The 21,083-nt window shown below is 45.7% G+C and overlaps 1 protein-coding gene across 1 annotated transcript in view; it reads left to right on the top strand.

Annotated features, from left to right (window-relative positions):
- GREB1 (growth regulating estrogen receptor binding 1) overlaps positions 1–21,083 on the top strand; it is a 207,140-nt gene that overhangs the window by 17,255 nt on the left and 168,802 nt on the right. Inside the window, exons 3-4 of the mRNA XM_075341115.1 lie at positions 1,080–1,256; positions 18,950–19,132. Of these exons, the coding sequence (XP_075197230.1) occupies positions 1,080–1,256; positions 18,950–19,132 (360 nt within the window). The remainder of the gene's footprint in view (positions 1–1,079; positions 1,257–18,949; positions 19,133–21,083) is intronic.

Below are 21,083 nucleotides of genomic sequence, written 5' to 3' on the forward strand. Positions count from 1 at the left end.
TTAAAAAGGAGGTGGTTCACCGGCCAGAGAGGCATCACAGGGAAGGTAAGTCCGTGTCACGGGTGTAAGCGATGTTGTGCACCACGGGCAGCGATTTGCCCATGTCGCACAACCGACGGGGGTGGGTACACTCGCTAGCGATCTCGCTAGCGAGATAGCAGCGTGTAAAGTGCCCTTAAGCCTAAACCCGGCATCTCAGGCGGTGACAACGGACACAGGTACGCGTGTCACCGCTGATGACGCTAGGCATTAAACAGCATGTGGGCATGCTAACATGTTAAGAGGGTGGACTAGTTGGGTGAACTAACACCCTTATGACTAGTCCCTACTCTCATTAGCATGTCATAAAGGATCTTATAAATACTTTTTCTAAGGATCTCTTTCTTTTATACTTTTTCTAGGGACTAGCAATATGCACCCATACCTGCTCGTGGTTCTGGGTGCATAGTGCCCCTGACAGGTTCCGTTTAATGGGCCAAGTGTACTACACAAAATAGAAAATCAATGCTTACATCTTGGACTGGTGCTGTTCTTTTGCTCTGAGCATAGACTCTCCTACTGGTCTCCTGATATAAACAAGGTCACCCTGACTATTCCGCTGGAGGAAATGCTGCTCTTCCGCTTGTACTAAATAAAGAAGGCTGCAGCCCATCAGGTGATTTGCTGCAGCAGTCACTTGACATTGTTTTTTAGACGGACACAGCCATAAGAGTAGAAGAGCACTGCTGGTCTGGCCTGTAAGTATAGATCTTTTTTTACGTTGTGCAGCACTAATTGGTTGTCCAGTATTAGGTCACCCATTTAACAATAGAATTTTGCCAACATCATCATTGTTGATCATAAAATGGACTATGTTACGATTCCTCAGGGAACAATTTCAGAGACATATGAAGGTATGATAGGACCAATACACTTCTAATGGCTCCCTAGCGCAAATTGGAGGAGTACTAATGTGGCCATATACATCCGGTCTAACTAAGATGTGCCTGGACAGAACCACAGAAGTAAGAACCTCACCTCTTATTGAGGGTTCTGGAAATGTGTGTAATTACATTTATGTTTTTCTGTCTTTCTTTCAGGTTTTTGTCAGGCGGGTAAAGACTTGAGATTGGCATCCATTGCCTCAGAGCAGTTTGAAGTGCCTCCTGGATTTTTATTGGTTGGCGCAAAGTCGCCTAGTTTACCAGATCACATTCTAGTTTGCGCTGTGGATAAGAGATTTCTACCAGATGACAGTGGCCGCAATGCTCTGCTAGGTATGTAGCTGGATGTTTTGACCCGGTTGACCGTGATGGCCATTGAAGCTGTCTGTGGAGAAGTCTTTGCTTTTTTGCCTCCTGCGAGGGTTGAAGTCATAGCAAGAGTGGAGACTGTAGTCACCACTTGGCATGTAAAGGTTCCCTACAGGGCAACGATAAATTCTAAAAATTATATTTAGGGTGCCCATTTAATTTTTTTTTCATTGGAGAACTGGTACTTTATGGTCCTCTTGTATATCTTGGATGCTAGATTTTCAAAGCGAGCAATTTTGGAGGCAGTTTTGGTAGGATGTGCCTCGTATGGTCAGGAAAACTATAGACACTGCTGCTATAGTTCTGGAATAAGGCCGGGGCACCGTGACCAGGTCCTGTACTAAAATGAGCACTATATAAATAGCACATAATGAGAACTGGCCGGCAGAAAAATGAGTAGGAATGATATTTTCTTGTGTTGCTTTTATTTCTGTGACCATGATTTATATTTAATATTGTGCAACCATTCATATTAGTTTCCTCTTAACATGCCACGTATTTGTAGCTTATGTCTAAAGGATTGCTGAGGCAATGATGTGTGCTTCGGGGACGATTGGTGTTCTCATTTCAGAAATAAGATTGGTTGGTATTTTTACAGTGAGGAAGGCACTTAGTGTGCTTCTTTTAATCCCGAGGATTGGCGTAATCTACTAATGGTTTAAATCTAAATAATATTCCTTAAAGTGGACCTTTCATTAAACTTATAATGTTGAGCTGTAATAGTGGCTGCAAAGATAAATAAACCTCTTCTTTTTAAAAAAAATGTTGCAGAGATATTAGTAATCAAAGTATTGAGTACCTACTGGTACTGTATGAGTTGTCCAATTATGAGCAGCCAGCACCAACACAACAGAAGAAGAAAACACCCCCACAATAGCTTAGGTTTCTCTGGGTGTGAGATGTCAGGATACAGCACTGATCTTCTGGTCTAAAGGCCCAGTCACACACAACGACTTACCAGTGATCCCGACAATGATACAACCTGATAAGGATCGCTGGTAAGTCGCTGAAAGGTCGCTGGTGAGATGTCACACAGTTAGACCTTACCAACGATGCAGTAATGATGAGCGACCTGTATAATGATTTCGGTGGTTGTTGGGACCCTGTCACACAGCAGCTAGTGTGACGATTCAGTCTTCGAATAGGGGCATAGTGTTAAGTCACATAGTCGTGCATATGCGTCGCCTTTTCTGCGCCCCTCAGCTCTGATTGGTGGCCGCTACTGCTATGGGTGTTTGCACATGCTAGTATGAGGACATATTGAAGAACGGCACTATAAATGGCACTATAGGTGTAAAAAATGCTAAAATGCTATAATAGGTGTTCTATGAATGAAAATGGGAACAATTTTGAGACCCCCAAAAGATGCCTACCATATCCAGGGAGTATAGCTGTCTGAAGAATCAGTGAAATCCGGGTGGAATCGCAACTACAATCCGAAAAACAGCCGCAACCGGGAACAAATGAACCGGGGACAAATGAATCCGGGTGAAGTCGCAACTACGATCCGAAAGGCAAGGCCGTCCAATCACATTGCAGTAGCGGCCACCAATCGGAACTGAAGAGGCTTGGAAAAGCAACGCACAATGTACTCTTACGTGTCTGAGTTCGCAGTCGTCAACGAGGTCGTTAGGAGGTCGTTGGTAGGCGTCAAACACAGCGATACGTCCTGCCCAACAGGACATCGCCTTTGAAGAAAATGGTCCGGACCATTCGTCAAGGACTAGCGACCTCACAGCAGGGGCCTGATCTCTGGTAGGTGTCACACATAACGAGATCGCTGGAAAGATCGTTACTACGTCACAGAAACTGTGACTCAGCAACGATCTCATTAGCGATCTCGTTGTGTGTGACGGGGCCTTAAGGTACCGTCACACATAACAAGATCGCTGTTGAGTCACGATTTCGTTATGTGTGACATCTACCAGCGATCAGGCCCCTGCTGTGAGATCTCTAGTCGTTGCAGAATGGTCCAGGCCATTTTCTTCAAAGGCAATGTCCTGCTGGGCAGGACACATCGCTGTGTTTGACAGTGTGTGACAGGGTCACAGTGACTGCTGAGATCGTTATATAGGTCGCTATTGCGACCTGTATCGTTTCTGCATTGTTGGTAAGGTCTGACTGTGTGACATCTCACCAGCGACCTCCCAGCAATCCCTATCAGGTCGCATCGTTTTCGGGATCGCTGGTAAGTCGTTGTGTGCTACTGGGACTTTAACCTCCAGCATGATTAGAAAGTACTTGAGATTATAGCATAGATGACTCACCTTCCAGATAAGGTCCCTGTCAAATTATTTGGTACCTTCTGGGTTAACTTTAAGTCCAACTGGCTGTTATCAGATAGTTTTCACTGGAAGCGTGTACTTCTCCCTGTATTAGTTTCTCAAACATAAGCAGGCAGCAACAACAACTCAATAGAAAAAGAACACCCGCCCCCCACTAAAGCTTAGGTTTCTCAGTGTGTGTGATGTAAGTATACAGCTCTGATCTCCTAGTCTAACCTCCTGCATGATTAGAAAGTACTGGAAGATTATAGCATAGATGACTCACCTTTCAGATAAGGTCCCTGTCCAGGGAGGGGTGGGCAGTGCAGCTGAATTCTTCGTGTGTGTTCTTTTTCTGCTGCATTGCTGCCTGCTTATGACTCTCAGCATCATTCAGGGAGAAAATGTAAAGGCCCCATTTGGACTTGACAAAAATGAACTCATTAGGTTCCAAATACTTTGACAATATCTCTGCAATAGAGAGGTGGAAAAAAAGTTTTCTTCTGTTCTTCAGTCACCATTACATCGTGTGTCCAGTTCAACATGAAAAAATTGGTGAAAGGTCTTCTAAATTGGGATACAACAATTCAGGAAGGCAAAGGTAAAACGGACCATCATGTGCAGAATCCGATTGTCCATTTTTGGTACGTATTTTTCTTGTATGCAAAAAAATAAAATAATGAAAAACTCCAAGATTCTTCTTCCCGTTAAAGGGAAAAACGCAGAGAGTTTTTGGATGACACATGGAAGGCATTCATGAGCTGTCCATTTATTTGATTCGGAGAGTTCAATTTAATTTAATTGACTTGGAACAAGAACTGACCTGTCTCTGACATATATAAAGCATAGACTATAATGAGTATGTGTTATATGTGTGAAAATATGGATAAAACTTGTACGTGAACAATGGACGTCTAAATGACCACAAATTATGAAGATCTAGGACTTGTATTCACCTGCACAGCGCTATGTAATGTGGCATTTTTGAGTAAAAGTTCTCGGGGGTATGAATACTTTTTAAAGGCACAATAAATGCCTACTTTCCATATTGCCCCTTGAATGTATGAAAGAAAGCAATTATACTATAAAAACAGGACAAAGACCAACCATCTACTTGTTTTTCGGTGTGCAGATCTCCATGACAAACAGTTGTAGGTCATTTAGCATTTTTCAAACTTGTCTCCTTCTCTTCCTAGCCATAGATAATAAAATGCCAGAAGACCAGATCTGTCTCAGACATGAAAGCTCAGCAATTAGCGTGGAGGAAGCCATTGTATCAATAGCACTTTAAACAAAGCACAAAAGAACAATAAATGACAGTAGTTTAAGCCAGGCCACCAATGGGACAGCCTGCAGACAGATTGTCACCCCCCTCCGACTTCCTCAATAAACATGTCTGTGGACATTCCAGACAGAGATGGCACAGGTAAGGTCAGCAAGGTCTACAGTCTCCTGACTGGAATCAATACTCGGCAAAGGTAGACATAGGATACCCGCGGCACACCCATGTGCCAGTCTGTCTTTATCTTCTGAAAGAGTCATCTATGCTGTTGTGTCTACATGACATACTTATCTTCTACTGAATCCATATCTAAAGTTAAAATTATGGGGAAAAAGACCTGCTGAGTATGGAGTCTTAGGAGACCCATTCACAATAGATAGCTGTCAGTTGAACGATACTTGGGCTGTCAGCTATTTCTCCCAACTCCTCTATAATATAATAATATAATATAATATTTATTCACTTATATAGCGCTATTAATTCCACAGCGCTTTACATACATTGGCAACACTGTCCCCATTGGGGCTCACAATCTAAATTCCCTATCAGTATGTTTTTTGGAGTGTGGGAGGAAACCCACGCAAACACGGGGAGAACATACAAACTCCTTGCAGATGTTGTCCTTGGTGGGACTAGAACCCAGGACCCCAGCGCTGAAAGACTGCAGTGCTAACCACTGAGCCACCGTGTCGCCCAAATTATCTGCTAATCCTAAAGGTTCACTTTACCACTAAGACGTGATATTAGATAATATTCCTCAATAAAAATAAAAAAAAAAAAAAAAAAAAAAAAAAAAAAAATAAAAAAAAAAAAGTCTAATATTTGTTTGATTTGGTTCTTTATCTACTTTTAGGACTCTTTATTTTATGTAGTTAGGTGAAGTTTTTGCAAGAATCTGGAAAGTTCTGAAGAGTTCACAAACTTTCCAGCAGCTCTGTACATTTACTCTTAGTGCATTTATTATTAAAAAGCCTCATTGTGCAGTCTATACAAAGGATTGCTCCTGTGTTCTCTAAAATCAGACATACCAAAACATCATCTGTGGTAGGAGAGTCAAAATGCCACCATGCAGACTAGGCCAGGGGTGGGCAATTACTTTTCCCAAAGGGCCACATGAGAAACCATGACTGGTGTGGAGAGCCAAACCAATAGGCTGAAGATAATTTAGCTCAATATTAACATTAACATATTAATTATTATTTATATTAATATAAATTGTATCACTTAATATTGAACAGAATTAAGTATGCTGACATCCCCCAATATGCAGTATGAGCCCACAGACAGCCCCCCCTATATACAGCATGGGCCCACAGGCAGTCCTGCCTATATACAGCATGAGCCCACAGGCAGTCCTGCCTATATAGAGCATGAGCCCTCACATAACATAGCTCTCTACATACAGGATGAGCCCTCACAGCTCCTATATATCATATGAGCCCATACACAGCCCCTCTATATAGTATGAGCCGCCACATAGCAACTGATATACAGTATGAGTCACCACATAGCCCCTATATAAAGTATGAGCCCCCCACATAGTCTCTCTATATACAGTTTCAGCCCCCACATAGCAACTAATATACAGTGTGAGCCCCCACATAGCCCTTCTATATACGGTACTGTTTGAGCACCCATAGAGCCCCTCTATATACAGTATGAACCCACACATAGGCAATCTATATACAGCATGAGCCCTTGTATATAGGAGGCTATGTGAAGGCTCATACTGTATATATATGGCTATGTGGGGCTCATAATATATATAGGATGGTATGTTGGGGTCATACTATATATATAAGGCTATGTGGGGGCTCATACTATATATGAGGCTATGTTGGGCTCATAATGTATGTAAGAGGCTATATAAAGGGGTCATGCTGTATATATAAGGCTATGTGGGCCTCATAATATATATGTAGAAGGATATGTGGAGCTCATAATGTATATAAGATATATAGGAGGCTTTTTGGGGCTCAGAAATGTTTATAGTAGGCTATGTGGGGGGTTATAATGTATTTAAGAGGCTATGTGAGGGCTCATGCTACATTTAGGAGCCTATGTGAGGGCTCATACTGTATATAGGAGTCTATGTGGAGCTCATACTGTAAATAGAAGTCTATATGAGGGCTAATACTGTACATAAGAGACTATATGAGCCAGAACACAGCCTTCTACATATATGCAAACATCCCATACACAAAAAAAACCACCACATACTCTCCTCGCTCCCGTTCTGTCGGCACTTTGCTCTGGCCTGATGTGATCGCTTTTGCTGTGCTTCACGCTAATTGGTAAAAGACGTAGCCAGCGACACTGTCCTCCACCAATGTATGCACTGCTGTCTGTATCCTGAAGATGGAAATAGCGGTAACATTGGGCGGCAGGCAGCAGTGGCGGCAGACGGGTGGTGGGGGAGGGTACGGTGTTACCCACAGTCCATTGTGTTCAGCCCGTCAGCTGTCTCAGTCTGCCTCCTCTTCCTTGATGGCTCTGGTTTTACAAAAGCCAGGGGAGGGCAGAAATTGATGGAAAACAGGTGGGAGAGGTGCACTGAACTGCTTGACCAAGCCAAGGATGCACTGAGATCCTGTGCTTGGTTTGACAAGTCATTTTGTGATGACAGACTCCCTTTAAAGGTGTTGTCTGGTGAATATCTCCTGAACACACGAATAAATTAATAATAAACCAATCAATACTCACCACCCACCACTCCAGCTCCACCATTTTGGTTATTGCCTATCTCTATTCACTTTGCGGCTAAGGTTCATACACCATCTCTGATTCCACTGTGGCCAATGATTGGTTGCAGCAGTCATGTGGTTAGATAGCAAGTAGTCAGCTGACTGGAAATATGCATAGACTGGCGGTGACCACAGCGGTAAGATTGGAGTTGCAGTGGAGATTAATTTCTTGTTTTAAAGGGAACCGGGGACCAAGTGTCGCGGGTGGAGGGGACGCGCTCGCCATGCTCGGGTCCGGGGCTTCTGCTGCTGCTGCTCGGTGGCTCGAGCGGTGGACCGGACCTGGGGACTCGAGCAGCGCTCTTCACCCGTGAGTGAAAGGGGGGTGGTTTGGTTAGGGAGATTGCTCGTAACGCCACCCACGGGTCGTGGTGATAATGGCACCACCGCTGCTGGTAACGGGGATCCCGGGAGAGATGGCAGGGTTTAGCTGAGATGTTGTCCCCTTCGTGGGCAGGGGTTGGTGATCCCGGGGCCCGATAGTGTAACGGGGAGGCAGGGTTGGTGAGGTGCAGGGTTGCAGGGACAGCGCGGCGCGGTGCCGGACGGCACTGGTGTACTCACTCAGACAATCACTGACAGAGTCTTTGGTAAACCAAAACGGCCGGATGGACGGGTCCCGCAGCCGGCTGAAGTGTTGTTGTTGTGCTCTCCCCGGACGGCTGATGGTGGCTGTCTTTCCCTGCACCTTTGAAAATGTTCTTGACTCCTGTGGTTGCCCATCGGTAGTCCGCTCCCCGGCATATAGGTGCCGTAGGAGCCCGTTTTGCCCGCAGGCGCTGGCCCTTGGATCTTTAGCCTGTGGCGGTGGCTGTATATCCTCTCTGGGTGGACGGTTGCCTTCAATCGGGACTTTAGTAGTTGAGAAACCCCTGGGGTTCCTGTCACATTCGGATTTGACTATTAACGGCGTCTCCAAGCCTGGTCGGGGTCCGATGGCCCTGCCTGGGTGTGCTTAACTTCACTTCGTTCCCCGGTCCGGTACCGGCGGGCCGACGCCCGACCCCAGTCCTTACGGCTCTGCGGAGTTCCACTAACTCCTGCAGACGGCCACCACCGTCTGCCAACCTTGCTGTTAGTGTCTGGGCTCCTACCCAGACACCCAAGTGTTCACTCCTCTCGCTTTCACCTCCAAAACTGATCTGACACTTTTCCCGCCTCCAGGCCTGTGAACTCCTCGGTGGGTGGGGCCAACCGCCTGGCTCCGCCCCACCTGGTGTGGCCATCAGACCTTGGAGGGAGGCAACAAGGGTTTTGTGTTTGGCTGCTGTAACTGCCTAGGGTGGGGGTGGGTATGTTGTTATGTCTGTGACTACCTGGCTAGTCCAGGGCGTCACACAAGCAGCAGACTAGTCGGACGGTCAGGTCCCCGGTGGATTCTCCCCTCCGCTGCCCTGGACTGACAGGTCTCTAACCACAACTTGACCGGTTTGTCAGGTTCCCTTGAAAGCATTTACTGCCTTTAGAAAAGAATGCAAAATATTTACTGGACAACCCTTCTAAGGGAATGTTCACAATTTTTCAGGAGCTGGTCTGCTCTAAAAACCAAGCAAAAAATGCTCAGAATTCTCTTAAAATCATAATCCTATTTATTTCTATGTAAAGATGACTTGCTGCTCATATTTTCAGCCTTTTCAGCATCTTATAAGTGCTTCAGTTTTCAAAAAACGCCAAGCTGTTAAAAGAAGTGATGTCAGCTTGGAAGACACTCAATATTTTACAATAGAAATCAATCGGAAGGGAAAAAAAATGCCTGGAAGACGCCTGGGCAACAATTGCGATTTGTGTGCGTTTTAGACTAAAAAACATTTTTTTCGACAGCTATCTTCACCCTAACTACTCCACTGGAATAAATTGTAATGTAATGGTGGCACACGTTACCAGTATATACCTGACAATATGGAAGAGAGGACATTCTCTGTCTATCTCTTAATAACATTCCCCTCTCCAATCCATCCTAAATGCAGCAGCCAGGATCATATTCCTCTCCAACCGATACACTGGTGCCTCCACCCTGTGCCAGTCATTGCACTGGTTGCCCATCTGCTATAGAGTCCACTATAAACTTACCACTCTCACCCACAAAGCACTCACCGCCCTACATCTCCTGCCTCATCTCTATCACCCTACCTATGCCCTCCATTCCGCAAATGATCTAAAACTGACATTCTCTATAATCCAAACCTCTCACTCCCGTCTCCAAAGACTTCTCGCGAGCTGCACCAATTCTCTGGAACGAACTATAAAGAACAATTCAATTAATTCACAATACCCACACTTTTAAGCGTTCCCTATAAACGCATTTCTAACTAATCCCGTTTTGCCCTTACAACATTTTCTTCCAAATCTGATCTTTTTTATCATCTGTTTACACCATCCATGCACTTAATAGCTCTCTGTACCTCCACTTGTACACATACTGGCTGGTCACCGGTTCACGCAGCGTTATTTGAATCCCCTACTTATTATACTGATGGCTGGACCAGACAATACAAGCACACTTTACCATTCATCCTTTGTGCCTCCCATGTTTCCTCATAGATTGTTGCTTGCGAGTAGGGCCCTCACTCCTCTTGGCATCTGTTAAATTGTGTAATGTCTGATATTGGCTGCTTATGTCCCCTCTGACTTGTAAAGTGCTTGGAATATGTTGGCGCTATATAAATTATTATTATTACTGAAGAAGACGATAAGGAGTCAGTAACAGACTGATAGTGGGATCCCAGAGTGTGCAGAGAGATAACCCCGGTGCCATGATGTGGTGTAAACAGTGGACAGTAAACTGCAGCGGTAATGGAGCTTCCCTCTTTATCAATCCCTGCAGTAGCCATTACGGGTTATGGAGGACAACGGGACCCATACACATTAGTCAGCTGTCAGACTAAAAATGGTTGCTTCGCCATCAGGGGTCTCTCCCAACTCATCCATATACCGGTCCGCTCACTGTCCTCTGATAGCAACTTAGTTCAATGAGTACAAAAGGATCAGCAGTCCGAAACTGGACAAGCCAGATGTTTATCTTCCCCAACATAATCTGTTGGGGGAGAGTTGGGAGGTCCCCATATGCAACAAACTGTTGGACGAACCTGCCAATATTAGTCTAATTGGTATGGGGGCCTTACTGGTGCATTAACAGTGGCCGATTATTGGGAATGCGCCTTCCTAGGAAAGCTCGTTTCTCAATAATTTTTTAACATGAACAGACTGCCAATCTCCCAACGAGCGACAAAAACACTCATGTGTCAGGTGAAATTATTTTTAAACTTGCTTAAAAATTATCATTCTCAGCAGCACATTTTCCCGTGTAAACAGGACATGTGCTGCCGAGGACAGAAGTGGGGTCAGAGAAGCTATTAAATGACCAATCAATCATCATGTAACAACAGCAGACAGACATCCTAAATGCTCCCTTTTGGGCTCATGCACATGACAGGCCCAATACGTACAGATATCATCGCTAAATTCAGGTCTAACCCTAAAATTTCAAATTCTGCTGTGCCCGTTTCCAGACCGTAGTGCATTGTGAGAGAGCCGATGCCATTAAGGTCTCATTCACATGGGGAGTTTTTTTAATATAAATCTGACCGAAAGAAAATATACTATGGCATGCTCCATCAGATGCCAGATGTATGGTGATAAGCCTACTGAGGAGCATCAATTGTAGAAGACACCAAACCTCTGAAAAGAGATGTTGAGGCCTATACATTAATGACCTTAGTGACAATATACTGTATATATTTTTTTTACTTAAAAGGGGTGTCTTTTGAAGACAATTTTTTTTTTCGATGCACGTAAATGGACCTTAAAGGGAAAACCACAAGCAGTTCTGAGTGCATATTGTTAATCCCTGCCTAACCATCCCTGTATATAGTAGAATAAATAAAGAGATCTTTATAAAAGGTATTTTTAAAGAATCCTTTATGATATGTTAATGAGGCCAGCGACTAGTCACAAGGGCGTTAGTTCCTGTGCTCATTCCACCCTCTTAGCATGTTCGCATTTCCACGGGGCAACGGACAGGTACGCGCCCCTACTCAGGGCAGATCAAAGTGCGCCTGCGTAGGACCCCAGTTCCAGCTATTGTGCATGACGTAGGACATGTCTGTTGTGTGCACTTCCAGTGAAAAGTTCTCTGTTTCTTGTCCTGCTACCAGTTACTGTTCGTCCTGACCTCTGTCCCTCCTGTCTGACCTGATCTGACCTCTGTCTCCCTGACCTGACCAGACCCCCCCCCCCCCCGCCTGTCCTGACCTCTGTCCCTCCTGCCTGTCCTGACATTTGTCCCTCCTTCCCGACCTTACCTTCATTCCTCCCTGTCTTCCAGACTCTGGACCTGTTCTGTGTCCTCCACTCCCTCCCCGGTACTTACTTGCTCTCCTGGTATCCGACCTCGGCTCTGTTGTTTGACTTAGGCTTGTTTTCTCCTTGGTACAGACGTGACCTCTTGGCATAGACCCTGACTGATCAACTATCCCTGCTTTTGTGTTAATGACCTCTTGTGGACTTCTGTCTTACTGCACCTTGGAGTTCTCTTTCTACCTGAGTCCCAGCACCCCCTGGCGATAGCTTGACATTACATACTTTGATTGCTAATATCTCCGCAAAAGAGAGGCAGAATAGAAAATAAAAAAGTTTTATTCTGCTCCGCAGCGCCTATCATATTATGTGTTCAGTTCGACATGAAAAATTTGGTTAAAGGTCCTCTTTTAAGTGGATAACCTCTTTAAATGCATGTAGTTGGGGCTAAGCATATTTTGTGCAGCTTTGATATGGTGTAAATCAGCAGAGTTGTTCAGAAAAAAGACAGCTTTAAGGCCGCTTTACACGCTACGACATTGCTAAAGCGATGTCGTTGGGGGTCACGGAATTTGTGACGCACATCCGGCCGCGTTAGCGATGTCGTTGCATGTGACACCTATAAGCGATTTTAAATCGTCGCAAAAACGTGCAAAATCGCTAATCGGTGACATCCCCCCTATTCCCAATTATCGTTGAAGCTGCAGGTACGATGTTGTTCCTCATTCCTGCGGCAGCACACATCGCTATGTGTGACACCACAGGAACGAGGAACCTCACCTTACCTGTGGCCTCCCGCAATGAGGAAGGAAGGAGGTGGGCGCCCCTCCGCTTTGATTGGGTGGCCGCTTTGTGACGTCGCTGTGACGTTGAACGAACCATCCCCTTTGAAAGGATATGGTTCGCCGGTCACAACGACGTCGCTAGGCTGGTAAGTAGTGTGACGGTCAGCGCGATTTTGTGCGCCACGGGCAGCGATTTGCTCGTGACGCACAAACAATGGGGGCGGGTACCCACGCTAGCGATCTCGCTAGCAAGATCGCAGCGTGTAAAGCGGCCTTTAGGCTATGTGCCCACAAGACTCTGTAACCGCGGAATTTGCCGCGGAAAACCTGCGGATTTATCTTGATTTTCTAGATAATTCCACAGGTTTTAGCAAGTACAGACACTCCCCATATTATCCTATGGGACATGAGGAGTGCTGTGTCCATGCTGTGGTATGTGCGGCTGCGGAACATGCTGCGGATCTCCCGCAGCCGCACATAACTGCATGTTAATTTTTCCTGCGGAATTACCTGCGGAAATCCCGGCCCTCCACTATGGAGATAGAGGCCGGGACTTCCACAGGTAAGTTGCACGAATGTCCGCAGGTTTACCGCAGCTATTTCGCTGGAATTCCGCAGCAATGGATAGCTGCGGATTCCGGGGATCAGCTGCGGGAAACCGGCGGCCGTACCTGTGGATATATCCGCGGGTACATAGTGCCGTGGGCACATAGCCTAAGGGCGGCTTTGCACGTTGCAACATCGCACGTGCAATGTCGGTGGGGTCAAATCGAAAGTGACGCACATCCAGCGTCACTTTCGACATCGTTGTGTGTAAAGCCTAGATGATACGATTAACGAGCGCAAAAGTGTCGTTATCGTATCATCGCTGCAGGCTCCGACTTTTTCATAATTGCGATGCCGCGACAGGTACGATGTTGTTCCTCGTTCCTGCGGCAGCACACATCGCTGTGTGTAAAGCCGCAGGATCGAGGAATATCTCCTTACCTGCCGCCGGCGGCTACGGAAGGAAGGAGGTGGGCGGGATGTTTACATCCTGCTCATCTCCGCCCCTCTGCGGCTATTGGCCGCCTGCCGTGTGACGTCGCTATGACGCCGCCCGACTCGCCCCCTTAGGAAGGAGGCGGGTTGCCGGTCAGAGCGACGGTCGCAGGGCAGGTAAGTGCATGTGAAGCTGGCGTAGCGATAATTTTCGCTACGTTAGCTATCACAAGATATCGTACTTGCGACGGGGCGGGGACTATCGCGTGCAACATCGCAGCATCGGCTTGCGATGTCGCAACGTGCTAAGCCCGCCTTAGGCTATGTGCGCACGCTGCGGATTTACCACGGATTTGCTGCAGAAAATGTGTCTTAACATTGCTGCAGTCATTCCCCAGCAAATCCTATGGGTTGTAAAAAATGCTGTGCACCCACTGCGTTTTTTTATACTCGCGGATTTTCCGCTGCGGAATTAATGAGCATGTCACTTCTTTTCCGCAGGTACCTGCATTTTTTGCCATAGATAATGCTAAAAATCCGCGGGAACCAACTTATGGAAAATCTGCTGTAAATCCGCGGCAAACCGCGGCAAAAACGCATGCGGATTTCGTTGCGGTTTTGGTGCGTTTTTTTACCGCGGGAGCAGGATTCTTTAAGAGGGTCCGTTTTTTCTTAAGAAATAGTCACTTTCTAGTAATGCGCTACAAGCTCCCTAATGAGTTCACTAACAAATATTCAGTGAGCTCTTTCTGCGGCCAGCAATGTTCAGGTACCAAAAAACCTGTAAAAGCCAAACTGTGCGAAATGTTGAATGAAACCCAATTCCAAAAATTACTGTAAGTAAAATAAAATGTTCCTTTAGGATTCTCTTTAAGAAAACTTGTTCTGTCACTTCTTATGAGTCAGATGAAATGACATACCCGTCTGTGGAGATTTACTGCGCAATTAATCTTCGGCTCTCAGAATATTGTTTGATTTCACAGTTTTGCGTTTCCTGCGTTTTATGACCCCGATGTTCGGAGATAAAGTTCCAGAGGGTCTCATGTTCCTGCAGGCTTTTTCTTGGATGTTAAGCAGATGGCTGGCAAATACCTTGATTAGCACTGTGAATTGTCCTGCCTGCCAAGCTGTCTTGACCTGAGATGTCACGGTGACCTGCGCCGGCAACCTGTGTACCGCAGCATGTGATGCTACCTCCTGCATTCGTTAATGCTTCATACAGTCCTTGTACCCATAGAAACCAGACAGGCTGCCGTATGAATGAACGCTATTAAAATACCATATAAACCAGGATGGCAGCGTCCGAGCTCCGCCGTCTACTTTTTTATTTTGCTCTAATTTCTCCTCATTCATTTATATATTTTTTTGGAATGCGCAAAATCTCCGTTTGCTGTCAATCTTTTTTACATTCTGACACCCAAGCATTGTAGCAACCAAACACAAGTTTCACTGTGGATGTATTTTGCCTGCAAAGGATTGCACAGTTTGCATACATTGTAGCGAACCCTCAGCTTTGTGAATTACAGTCCCTGACAGAAGTTCTGTCGCTTATCCATGTTATGTAAATAAAAGCTTATAACCTGACTTTAAATTCATCCATTGGTTTTATAAATTACTCTTTTGAAAGCTGAAACCCTCCCAAATTTGGTTTAGGTTATGACAATAACGTTGCCGCAAAGCTGAAATATTGACCATTTAATGAACACAGAAAGGTCAGATTTTGGCAAGACAAAGGTTTTGTCGTCCACAGAAAGTAGTGTGAAATTCAAACAAATTATTAACTTCTAATACAAAGATATGTTGCATAACATTGGTGAATGAACTTGTGGTGCTATTAGAGCCATATTTAATATTTTGTGTGACTTCCATGAGCTTGAAGGACTGCATCCAAGCGGTTCAACAATGATTTATACAATTTATTGATGAAGTCATCAGGAATAGCAAAGAATGCAGTCTTACATGCCTCCCAGAGTTCATCTAGATTCTTTGGTTTTGTCTTCCAAGCTTCCTCTTTCATCCTACCCCAAACATGCTCAGTGATATTCATGTCTGGTGACTGGGCTGGCCAGTCCTTGAGCACCTTCTTTGCCAGGAGGAACTTTGTTGTAGAGATGGATGTATGAGATGGAGCACCATCCTGCTGCAGAATTTGACCCCTTTTATGATTGGGAATGTAAGAGGTAGCTAATACTTCTTGATATTTTAGGTTATTGATATTGCCTTCCACCTTGCAAATGTTTCGCACACCCCATACTGAATGTAACCCCATACCATGATCTTTCCACCACCAAACTTAACTGTTTTCTGGATCCATACGGGCTCCAGTAGGTCTCCTGCAGTATTTGCAGTGGCTGTTGTGTAATTCAACTGAAGATTCATCAGAGAAATCCAGCTTCTGCAACTTTTCCAGCGTCCATCTGTTTAGCAGGCTGTAGGACTTGGCAAATGCCACACGTTTTTTAATTGCCTTTTGTTTAGTGCTGGCTTCTGGGCACTGATTCGACCATGGAGGCCATTTCGAAACAGAATCCTACAGACTGTTCTAGTTGACACAGGGACTTGAGATGACCAGGCCTTTTGGAGCTCTGCTGCAGTGGAAGAGAGGCTGGCTTTGGATTTTCTAAATAACAAACGTTTCTCCTAAGCAGTTATCTTGCGTGGTCTGCCAGACCAGGGCTTGTCAAAAACATCTCCAGTCTCTTAAAATCCTTTTTTACTTCTTTGTACTTGACGCTGAGACACATTAAGAGGTGCCAGCCACCTCTGCAGTGGATCTGGTCTTCAGCCTCTTGATCATCAAGGCTTTGGTCAGAGAGTGGATTTTTTGCATGTTGTCAGAGGCCAAGTTGCAGTTCAAGTGAAAGTCTGGGGTGCTGGGTTTCTTTTTATACACACCCACTAATTAATAGATCATTTAGTGAGCACAGGTGAGGATGTAAACTCGGATTGGGTGCATGTTATGACAAGGCGACAAAACATTTGTCTTGCCAAAATCTGACCTTTCTGTGTTCATTAAATGATCAATATTTCAGCTTTGCAGCAACTTTATTTTCATAACCTAAACCAAATTTGGGAGGGTTTCAGATTTCAAAAGAGTAATTTATAAAACCAATGGATGAATTTAAAGTCAGGTTATAAGCTTTTATTTACATAACATGGATAAGCGACATAACTTCTGTCAGGGACTGTATAAGACTACATACTCACCTATTGTATTTACTGGAGCCTTTCCACAAGGATTTGAAGGCAGATAATCTTTGCATTCCTTGTCGAAATCTGCATAAAAGCCGCCTACTTACTAACTCACATTGCGTTGAATGTATTGTCCACTACTTTTACATGGATAGGCTATCTTTAGGATAGGTCATCAATGTCTGATCGGCTGGGGTCTGACACCTTGCACTAGGGCCGCCATCAGGGTATTACAACCATGACTGGTGTATGTGGCCCGGTGAAGAGGGGGGGCCCGGCTGTGCCCGGGGTAATTACTTAGCTTTATGAAGCCCTGGGCCTGACCCAACACCCCTGTTCACCAGGGCCTGAACCCCCGCTGATCAGCTGTTCTCGATTCTGGTGGTGGAGGAAGGCAGCCAGTTCTGTTGTTGCTCGTCTTCTGATAGTGACCGCGGCCAAGTACTGCACACCTGCCTCCCATTCTAATCAATGGGAGGCAGATGTGCAACACCCGGTTTTGGCCATAATCAGAAGGCGGAGCAACACCAGAGCTTCACATTTCCGGCCGCCTGCTGCCGCTGCTGGGACCAACAGCAGCTGATTTGTGGGGGATTGGGGTGTCGGCCGATCTGACATGGATGACCAATCCTAAGGATAGGCCATCAAAATAAAAGTAGTGGACAACTCCTTTAAATTGTAAAACTGATCTGCCGCTCATACAGCAGCAGATTGGTTGAGTTTAATGGGGAGGCTGTCCTGGTTGCAATCTCTTATTTCCCCCCCCCCCCCTCTCGCTTCTACTGTCAAAAGAATCAAGACTCCGTCTCACTATGCCGCTTCTTCGAGGCGCTGCGCCTAGGCTAACTGTGTGCGCAGCAAAATGAGATTTGTTATCTAAGTTACTGTCTATGCAGAGCACAGCAGCTGATGACACACTCATCTTCGTCTGTTGCGCTCTGCATAGGTAGGGACAGTATTACGTTACATGCACTGTGCCCTCTTGCAGCTCTCTTCCTCTCCTCACATTTGTAATTTTGTAAAAAGTAAGAGAGGAACCTGTTGGGACAGTTGACCTAAATTTGGTAAAGTGTTCTCTGTAAAAATCAATAAATAAAAAAATAATTGTTAGGTTACCCACATTACGTTTTGCTTTGTCTAACCAGGACTAGGGCTAAGGTTAGGGCTAAGGTCAGGGATAGGGTTAGGGCTAGAGTAGTACAATAGTTCCATAATAAAATGCTAAAAAGCCCAAACAAACATGTATAACTTTATATTTTATAAATTTACGTTGCACTTATGCAAAAAGATGGAAAATAAATAGAGGTCAAATGTAATATTAATTACATCAGTATTAAAATACAATACATGTGCCTGGGGAAGAAGAGGTTTAAAGGGGCTTGTCCGGGACTTTAACATTGATGACCTATCCTATCCTTATCTCCTGCTGATTAGCTGTTTCCGATGCCACCGGCGTCGGCCGGAACTACTCAGTTGCGGAACTGCAAAACATAGCTCCGGCAATGGAATAGTGGTACTGCATATCCGCCCCCATTGATTTGAGTAAGGGGCAGATATACAGTCCCTGGCCGCAGGGACTATACAGGTGACAAAGCTGTGCTCTCCACTTTTGTAAATGGGTGGTTCCAACCGGTGGCGGTGGCATCGGGAACAGGTAAGGATAGATTAATGTTCTGGAACCGGCACTGGGAACAGCTGATTAGGTCTTGCACCCCCACCGATCAGACATTGATGACGTATCTTGAGGATGGGTCATCAATATTAAAGTCCTTAACAACCCCTTTAATGACTGGACTGGCGGATGGGACTCATGGAGGGCTAGTGGTCCACAGGTTAGGGGGCATAAAATATTTCCGTGGCTGGAATCACGCGCTATGCCCCTGAACAACCAGATGACATCTGGTCCCTTGTAGCCATTGCAGGCAGGCCGAAGTCCGTGTTGTGTAGAAACGGGCCGGATTCATGACAAGGGACCTATGGAGGCTTCGGTGGAGGTATTTTATACTCAGCAGCAAAATCTGCTCCATTTGGTCACAATTGTAGCCTCATGCTACATCCTATGGTGTTTATATATATTTTTAGTAATTGGGTTCTATTTTTTTTACATATTCAGGATTTTCTGGCAATTGCATTGGATGTGGAGAGAAAGGCTTCCGCTACTTTACTGAGTTTTCCAACCACATTAACCTTAAGCTGAACACACAGCCCAAGAAACAGAAACACTTGAAGTATTATCTCATCAGGAACGCACAAGGATGCCTGACTAAAGGCACTCTAATATCCTGGAAAGGCACAGGTAAGCTATTACTACAGGCACAGCCTGATATAAGATGGGTGGAGAGCCTCTGGCCATAGAAAATAATATCGCCATACTACTAGCACAAAATAGCACCATATGGTGCATACAGTAACATACTGTACTATCGCTTATTGCCTTATAAATACCACCACACAGTGTTACAGAATAGTACGGCATAGTGCCAATAATTTACTTTCTTTCATGTTACCTAAATAATACTACCACTCAGTGTCATAAAATAGTACTACGCAGTGCCAAAATATATTGCCATAAAATGCCCAATTAGTAATATTTCAACACTTTATGGCAATACATTTTTGATACTGTGTAGTACTATTTTGTGACACTGAGTGGTAGCATTATTTAGGTAACATATATAAAAAAAAGTCAAGTATTGGCATTATGCTGTACTATTTTGTAACACTGAGGTATTATTTATGCACTATTACAATAAAATATTGGCACTGTATGGTAATATTTTATGGTAATGTGGGATAGGATTATTACACAGTACCACTAAATAGATGCAAACAATTTGCACTAAATAATACTACCACCACACAGTGTCAAAAATGCTCTGCCATATAGTGCCTAAAATAGGTAGTACCACAAAATAGGACCACACAATCCAAACAATTTACTGTTATTTACTACCTAAATAATACTACCACACAGTGCCACAAATAAACGCCACTCAGTGCCAACAGTTTACTCTTATACAGTAAGTAACAATTTACTGTCTCAAAGTAAAATCGCGCACTGACAATGTCGCGGGCGGAGGAGGGGACGTCGCGCTCTCCCACTGCTCGGGTCCGGCTGCCGCTGCGGCTGCTGCGGCCTGCTGCTGCTGCTCGGTGGCTCGAGCGCTGGGCCGGATCCCGGGGACTCGAGCGGCGCTCCTCGCCCGTGAGTGAAAGGGGATTGGTTTTTGGGATTGTTTAATTGTCCGTAACGCCACCCACGGTTGTAGTGATTTGTTGACACCACCGTTGCTCTGTATGGGGATCCCGGGGGTGATGATATGGAGCAACTAGATGTTATTCCTCCCCTCCGTGGGTAGGGGGTAGTTGTCCCGGGGCCCAGTGATGAAGTGGGTGATGCAGGGCTTGGTGGGGCGCAGGGACGCGGGGGCAGCTTTGTGCCTTGCGGCACTGTGGTACTCACTCAGCCTGAGACGATGACACAGTTCTCGGTAAAACACACGGCTGGAAAGACGGTTCCCACGGACGGCTGCACTTGCTTTCCCCAGTAGTTGACGGTGACGATCCCTTTTCCTGCACCTAAGATGATGATGGTTTTGATGGGTTCCCACCGGTAACCCACTCCCCGGCTTGGATGTGGGCCGGAGGAGCCCTACTTTGCCCGCAGGCGCTGGCCCTGAGAAACTGGTGCCCTGGCGGTGGCGGTGTCTCTCTGTAACGGTTGGACTGTTGCTTTCAATCGGGACTTGCTTGTTGGGAGACCCAGAGGTCCCCTTCACTAACGGATTTGGCAAATTCACGGCGACTCCTAGCCTTGCCGGGATCCGAAAGGCCCCTGCCACTGGTGCTGACTGCTCTTCGTATACCGCTCCGGTACCGCCGGGCCACCACACGTCCGCGGTCCTTCCAGCAACCTCCAAGCAGTCACCCCTGCAGACAGTAACCGCCGTCTGCTGACCTTGCTGTCTCAGTCCGGGGCACACACCCGGACCAGCTTCAGGCTTTCTTAACTGTTTCTTTTTCAGTCACTACTCTCACTGTCCTCCTTTACCACTTCCTTCTACTTCCTCCTCCTAAACTGTACTGCCTGGTTCTCCCGCCTCCAGGGCTGTGAACTCCTTGGTGGGCGGAGCCAACCGCCTGGCCCACCCCCTGGTGTGGACATCAGCCCCTGGAGGAAGGCAACAAGGATTTTAGGTTAGCCTTGGTGTTCCTAACTGGGGTGTAGGGTGTGGTGGTGTTGTGAC

The sequence above is a fragment of the Anomaloglossus baeobatrachus genome, chromosome 3 (assembly GCF_048569485.1).
Source record: "Anomaloglossus baeobatrachus isolate aAnoBae1 chromosome 3, aAnoBae1.hap1, whole genome shotgun sequence".
Lineage (NCBI taxonomy): Eukaryota > Metazoa > Chordata > Amphibia > Anura > Aromobatidae > Anomaloglossus > Anomaloglossus baeobatrachus.